At 48.9% G+C, this 7,549-nt stretch overlaps 1 protein-coding gene across 1 annotated transcript in view; it reads left to right on the top strand.

Moving 5' to 3' along the window:
- KIF3C (kinesin family member 3C) overlaps nucleotides 1–6,958 on the top strand; it is a 56,295-nt gene extending 49,337 nt beyond the window's left edge. Inside the window, exons 6-8 of the mRNA XM_017876862.1 lie at nucleotides 3,509–3,617; nucleotides 4,087–4,259; nucleotides 4,493–6,958. Of these exons, the coding sequence (XP_017732351.1) occupies nucleotides 3,509–3,617; nucleotides 4,087–4,259; nucleotides 4,493–4,586 (376 nt within the window). The 3' untranslated portion in view covers nucleotides 4,587–6,958. The remainder of the gene's footprint in view (nucleotides 1–3,508; nucleotides 3,618–4,086; nucleotides 4,260–4,492) is intronic.
- The last annotated feature ends 591 nt before the right edge of the window (nucleotides 6,959–7,549 follow it).

Below are 7,549 nucleotides of genomic sequence, written 5' to 3'. Positions count from 1 at the left end.
TTTTTTTCCTATTTTTTGTAGAGACAGGATGTTGCTATGTTGCCCAGGCTGGACTCAAATTTCTGGGCTCAAGGGATCCACATGCCTCAGCCTCCCAAAGTGCTGGGATTACAGGCGTGAGCCACCACACCCGGTCCCCGTTGTGGTTTGATTTAGATTTCCCTATATGACTATTAATGTTGAACATATTTTCATGTGCTTATCAACCATTTGTATATCTTATGAGAAGTATCTATTGAGATCCTTTGCCCTTTTTTTTTTTTGAGACAGAGTCTCGCGGAGTCTTGCTCTGTCACCCAGGCTAGAGTGCAATGGCGCGATCTCCGCCTACTGCAACCTCTGCCTCCTGGGTTCAAGCAATTCTCCTGTCTGAGCCTCCCAAGTAGCTGGAATTACAGGTACACGCTACCACACCTGGCTGATTTTTTGTATTTTAGTAGAGACGGGGTTTCACCGTGTTGCCCAGGCTGGTCTCAAACTCCTGAGCTCAGGCAATCCACTCACCTCAGGCTCCCAAAGTGCTGGGATTACAGGCGTGAGCCATCGCGCCTGGCCCTAGAGTTTCAGTTCTGTTTCATTAATCTATATGTTTGTCTTATGCAAGTTCTCTAATATCTTGGTTACCATAGCTTTGTAATAAGTTTTTTGTTTTGTTTTGCTTTTGTGTGTGTGTGTTTTTTTTGAGACAGAGTTTCACTCTGTCGCCCAGGCTGGAGTGCAGTGGCCGGATCTCAGCTCACTGCAACCTCCGCCTCCCAGGTTCAAGCGATTCTCCTGCCTCAGCCTCCCAGGTAGCTGGGACTACAGGCGCGTGCCACCACGCCCAACTAATTTTTGTATTTTTAGTAGATACGGGGTTTCACCATGTTGGCCAGGCTAGTCTCAAACTCTGACCTCAGGTGATCCACCCACCTTGACCTCCCAAAGTGCTGGGATTACAGGCATGAGCCACTGCACCTGGCGCTTTGTAATAATTTTGAAACTGAGAAATGTGAGCATTCTAACTTTGTTCCTTTTCATTTCAAGCCTGAGTTTTTAACCTTTTTATTATGCTAACTCCTATGAAGAAAAATAGGTCAGGTAGAGTGGCTCATGCCTATAAGCCCAGCACTTTGGGAGGCTAAGGCAGGAGGATTACCTGAGGTCAGGAGTTTGAGACCAGCCTGGCCAAGATGGCGAAACCTCCCCATCTCTACTAAAAATTAAAAATTACCGGCCAGGCATGGTGGCCTATGTTTGTAATCCCAGCACTTTGGGAGGCTGAGGCGGGTGGATCACGAGGTCAGGAGATCAAGACCATCCTGGCCAACATGGTGAAACCCCATCTCTACTAAAAATACAAAAACTAGTTGGATGTGGTGGCATGTGCCTGTAATACCAGCTACTTGAGAGGCTGAGGCAGGAGAATCGCTTGAACCAGGGGGTCGGAGGCTGCAGTGAGCCAAGATTGTGCCACAGCACTCCAGCCTGGCGACAGAGTGAGACTCCGTTTCCAAAAAAAAAAAAAAAAAAAGAAAGGTGGGGGGACAGTGAGACTGAGACTCAAAAAACAAAACGGCCAAGTGCAGTGATTCACCTCTATAATCCCAGTACTTTGGCAGGCGAAGGCAGGGAGATCACTTGAGGTCAGGAGTTTGAGATCAGCCAACACGGTGAAACCCTGTCCTCTACTAAAAATACAAAAATTAGGCCAGGTGCGGTGGCTCATGCCTGTAATCCCAGCACTTTGAGAGGCCAAGGCGGACAGATCACAAGGTTAGGAGATCGAGACCATCCTGGCCAACATGGTGAAACCCCGTTTCTACTAAAAATAGAAAAAAAATTAGTTGGGTGCAGTGGCAGCTGCCTGTAATTCCAGCTACTCGGGAGGCTGAGACAGGAGAATTGCTTGAACCCAGGAGGCGGAGGTTGCAGTGAGGCAAGATTGCACCATGGCACTCCAGCCTGGGTGACAGAGCGAGACTCTGTCTCCAAAAAAAAAAAAAAAAAAATTAGCCAGGCATGGTGGTGTGTGCCTGTAATCTCAGCTGCTCAGGAGGCTGAGGCACAAGATTCCCTTGAACTCAGGAGGCAGAGGTTGCAGTGAACCGAGATTGCACCACTGCATTCCAGCCTGGGTGACAGAGCAAGACTTTGAAAAAAAAAGTATATAAAGCTACAAGTTAAAGTGAGACTGAATTTCATTTCAGCCTTCAATCAGTCCTTTCTACTGCAGAAACAATTTAAAGCAACAGGAGTGAAGAAATATTAATATGTACCTCTTTTGGTAAATATGTACCTTTTTAGTAGAGACAGGGTGTCTTGATATTGGTCAGGCTGGTGTCCAACTCCTGACCTCAGGTGATCCACCTGTCTTGGCCTTTCAAAGTGCTGGGACTACAGGCATGAGCCACTGCACCTGGCAGGGGATACGTTTTAAGACCTCTAGTGGATGCTTGAAACTGCAGATAGTACCAAACCCTATATATGCTATGAGGTTTATTTTAAATTTTATTAATTTTTAAAAATTGTTGTGGGTACGTAGTAGGTGTATATGTTTATGGGGTATATGAGATGTGTAAGACAAAACAATTATAACAATATCCTCTAATAAGACCGGGTGCAATGGCTCATGCCTATAAATCCCAGATTTTTGGGAGGCCAAGGCAGGCAGATCACTTGAGGTCAGGAGTTCGAGACCAGCGTGGCCAACGTGGTAAAATAAAACCCCGTCTCTACTAAAAATACAAAAATTAGCCAGGTGTTAGGCCAGGCGCGGTGGCTCATGCCTGTAATACCAGCACTTTGGGAGGCCAAGGTGGGTGGATCACCTGAGGTAGGGAGTTCAAGATCAGCCTGACCAACATGGAGAAACCCCGTCTCTACTAAAAGTACAAAAAATTAGCCAGGCGTGGTGGCACCTGCCTATAATCTGAGCTACTCAGGAGGCTGAGACAGAGAATCACTTGAACCCAGGAGGCGGTGGTTGCGGTGAGCCGAGATCACGCCATTGCACTCCAGCCTAGGCAATAAGAGTGAAACTCCGTCTCAAAAAAAGAAAAAATAAAATTAGCCAGGTGTGGTGGTGCACACCTGTAATCCCTGCTACTCGGGAGGCTGATGCATGAGAATCGCTTGAACCTGGGAGGTGGAGGCTTCAGTGAGCTGAGATTGTGCCACTGCACTCCAGCCTGGGTGACAGAGCAAGACTCCATCTCAACAACAAAAACACAATATATTCTAATAAAAGTGATGCAGGTGTGGTGTCTCTCTCTCGAAACATCTGATTGTACTGTACTTGCCTATTTTCAGACCACAGTAACTGAAACTGTGGAAAGCGAAACCACGGATGAAGGGGACAACTGCACTAGCTTCAGTTGTCAAGCTGTGTTAGAGCAAGGAGAAGAAAATTCCAGAACTTGCAGTCTACAGGAACTTCTGGTTACCTGAATGATATTTAGATCCTCATGATGTCATTTGCTGTTTGTGTTCCACAGAAATCCTTTCTAATATAGCCTCTTCCCTACAGCAATAACAGCCAGATGAAGAAGCGGCCAACATCTGCAGTGGGCTACAAGAGGCCTATCAGCCAGTATGCTCGGGTTGCCATGGCAATGGGGTCCCACCCCAGGTACAGGGTAAGAAGTGGAGAGGGGAGAAAGAGCTTATGGGAGGGAGGCCGGGCGAGGTGGCTCACACCTGTAATCTCAGCACTGTGGGAGGCTGAGGCGGGTGGATCACCTGAGGTTAGGAGTTCGAGACCAGCCTGGCCAACATGGTGAATCCCCGTCTGCACTAAAAATACAAAAATTAGCTGGGCATGGTGATGGGCACCTTGTAGTCCCAGCTACTTGGGAGGCTGAGGCAGGAGAATTGCTTGAACCTGGGAGGGGGAGGTTGCATTGAGCCGAGATTGCACCACTGCACTCCAGCCTGGGCGACACTCCATCTCAGAAGAAAAAAAAAAAGAGCCTACAGGAGGGGATGCTCACAGCCTCTGCTTCCCCTAACCACCTCATCAGCCCTGCTACACCCAAGACTGGCTGTGTCCCTAGAAGGCACAGTGACCAGGCACTGCTCAATTCTGGCATGATACTCCCACTACAGGCTGAAAATATAATGTTTCTGGAGTTGGACGTGTCCCCTCCAGCTGTCTTTGAGATGGAATTCTCTCACGACCAAGAACAAGACCCTCGTGCGCTACACATGGAGAGGCTCATGCGGTTGGACAGCTTTCTGGAGAGACCTTCCACATCTAAAGTCCGAAAGTCCAGATCCTGGTCAGTACCTCCATGGTCCAAGGCAACACTGGGCCCAGGAGGCAGGGGAACTGCAGGGGCTGGGTGATGCTAAAGAGGGTTTTGCTGGTGCCCAAAGGGCAGGAAGGGCAAGGGGTGACTGGGGATGTTGGAGGGGTTCCTGCAGCAGCAGGATGGGGCAAAGAAGAGGACTTACTTTCCTGTTTCCAGCATTTCCCTAACCTCCCCTTTCGCCTGCCTCATCTCCCCTGCAGGTGCCAGAGTCCTCAGAGGCCTCCACCTTCCACCACACATGCCTCCCTGGCCTCTGCTTCTCTGCACCCAGCAGCAGTGGCGGACCATGAGTGACAACCATCACATCAGGCTGCCCATCCAATAGACTCCTGGGATGGGGCAGCCACGCTGGCTCATCTCATCTGCCGCTTGGTGCGTGTGCGTGTGCGTGCATGTGCGTGTGCGTGTGTGCAGGGGTGAGAATCTGGCAGACAGTGCCTCTGTCTGCTCTTCTTCGCCTCCTTTATTTAATTCATGTTATTTATTCCTGGAGCTCAGTTCATGTTGGGGAGATGCCCTCGCCTGAGCCGTCTGGACGTACCATGGTCACTGCATAGCCTCCTTTTCTTCTGACTTGAGAGCTCCCCCAGTCAGACCTCAGGCTTGTTCCCCTGTCAGCTGCCTCCAGAAGGGAAGGTAGCCAGTGCCTGAGAAGACAGTCCCTTTTCTACCCACCGCACTCTATAACCTCCATCTTCTCCCACACTGATGGCCAGCAGCCCCTGAGCACTTTCTGGGACTAGGAAACTGCTTGGTGTTCCCTGAGGACAAGAGACATCCTGACGGTGTTGGGCCTCTGCTCCCTGTGGACACAGCCCTACTCTCCACTTTCTGAGCCTCAGACAACCTCATACAGCCTCTTGGGCTCCTTTTCAAGGACATTAATAACCTCGCCAACATAGCTCATGCTCTTCAGCTTCGACAAGAACTCACAGCTGCCCAGACTCTGCTTTCTGCCCACCTTGGATGGGAACTGTGGACCAGCCAGTGACCATCACCTTGGAACCTGCAGGAAATGGAACAGCAATTGAGACAGCTTGAACAGTCATCAACGGAAGTCCCTCCACCAAATCCCTTTGTTTCTGTCCCCTCTGAGGAGTCATTTTGATCGACAGGCCCTCAAGGCAACTCCCTATTTTCGAGAGGCTGCTCCTGTCTGCTTTGATCATTTCTCCCTGCAGCTGCCTAGACCCCATTCACAGAGGGAAGAGTCAACGTCATTCTACCCCTGTCTAAACGAAGATATTAACATCTACTGCTTTTTCCCTTCATCTGTCACAGGAAACAGAAGCCCAGGCACAATCTTTTCCAGCTTTGCCTATTACCCCTGTTTCTGAATTGCATTTTTAAGGTATTATTTTGTTGAAAATAGATCCTTTATTCACTAGTTACGCAAACTGGTTCCTGGGGGATACTCCTTACCTTCCTTTGTGATGGCCCAATATGTCTCCAGGTATCTCAAGTGATAAGTAAATTTGTACAAAAAAAAATGGTTAATGTTCACTGACTGGCTTTTTAAGTGTTTATTTTGGTGGAGGGGTAAAGAGGTAATAACAAAAGCAAGTGAGTTAGGATTTCAAAGTGCCCTAATAGTGCGAGTCTCCAGCTCCTAGAATATGAAGAGTGCTGTCGTTGGGGTGAAGCCGTGAGACTGACAAGTCTGCCTGAAATGGGGGCTGTGGGAGGTGGTGGCAGGGGTTATTCTCTTTCCTTCAGGAAATGAACCCTTCTTACATCGTTCAAGTTCTGCTCTGAGGATCAAGCTTGGGTCCGATTTAACTCAGTGACACTGTCGTTTCTGCTTCATTACCGGACTAGAGGGTTGAGCCACCCAGTTGCCATTTGCTCCTGTCCTTCCAGGAAATCACAATTTTCATCAGAGCCCAAGAGATTATTTGAGACTCAGGATTCAGATCAGAGGTTCGACTGTGGCTGGGACAGGAGTTGTGTGTAGAAATCCACCAGGTGGCCTGAGTACAGGGGGACCTCCAGGGCTGCGTTGAGCAGCCTCTCCCACTGACCTCTTTCTTGTTTGTGGACGAAGCAGCACGTATCACCCCATTCATCACTTGGACACATCGCCTTTGCATTGTCTTGTCACTCCTTGCTCACAGTCTTATAGCACAATATACCCAAATCAGCACCCCCAGTCCGAGGGCTGGGCCCAAGGTATGGTCGGAGGAGGAGCTCCTGCCTGCGGTTTTGTGTACATGTGTGTGTGTGCGTGTTTGTGTGCGTGTTTACCTCCACAGGGGACACTACACTCAGCGTAAGATCTGCTGGGAACAGGGCCACCAGGGGTGGCTGGATCTCAGTCTCTCTGTCTCTCTTTCTCTCCTTTTCCTTTTGGTGTATCAAATATTTGATTGACAAAGTAAGGGCCTTGATTAGGACCAAATTCTCATGTGTGTTGCTATGGTCTTTATTTAGGACAACAGTTAACAATGCAGTGGCCCATTCTTGTCACTCTATACATATGACTATACGGGACATATGTAATATATAAATATATATATAAAACATTCCCCTCGGTCCCCTTGGCTTAGGATGGAGGCCTCTCTGTTGAGCTGAAATGTACCTGCAGCTGGGTGCTGCCAGCAGCTTGCAGGCCCCAGCCCTGTTCCAATCAACACAGTTGACAATAAAGGAATGAGTATCGTCACGGAGTTGACTGCCTGCCTTCTCTTCCCTTTGTTTCTTCCTTCTTTTACTCCCTTCCTTTTTCATTTTCTCCTTTCTCTCTCTTCTTTGTTTTTCCAGTAGGGACTCAAGAGTATATCAGCCAGACGCAGTGGCTCACACCTGTAATCCCAGCACTTTGGGAGGCCCAGGCGGGCAGATCACCCGAGGTCAGGAGTTTGAGACCACCCTGGCCAACATGGTGAAACCCCATCTCTACTAAAAATACAAAAATTAGCCTGGTGTGGTGGCATGCACCTGTAATCCCAGCTACTCTGGAGGCTGAGGCAGGAGAATCACTTGAACCCTAGAGGCAGAGGTTGAAGTGAGGCGAGACTGTGCCACTGCACTCCAGCCTGGGTGACAGAGCAAGACTCCATCTCAAAAAAAAAAAAAAAGGGGAAAAAAAAGAAGAAAAGAGCATATGGATTCCAGCTGCAGTTATCAGCACTTTGGAAAAGAACTGGTTGCTTAATAAACGGAGATCTGTTTGCCCAATAGGACTGAGGAGCAGATCCCAGGCACTAGTCGGAAGTCTGTGCCAGGGCTGTGGCAGCAGCTGTTTGTGTTCTAGGCTG

This window comes from Rhinopithecus bieti, unplaced genomic scaffold (assembly GCF_001698545.2).
Source record: "Rhinopithecus bieti isolate Rb0 unplaced genomic scaffold, ASM169854v2 scaffold_7681, whole genome shotgun sequence".
Lineage (NCBI taxonomy): Eukaryota > Metazoa > Chordata > Mammalia > Primates > Cercopithecidae > Rhinopithecus > Rhinopithecus bieti.
This window is presented reverse-complemented; position numbering and strand designations above follow the sequence as displayed.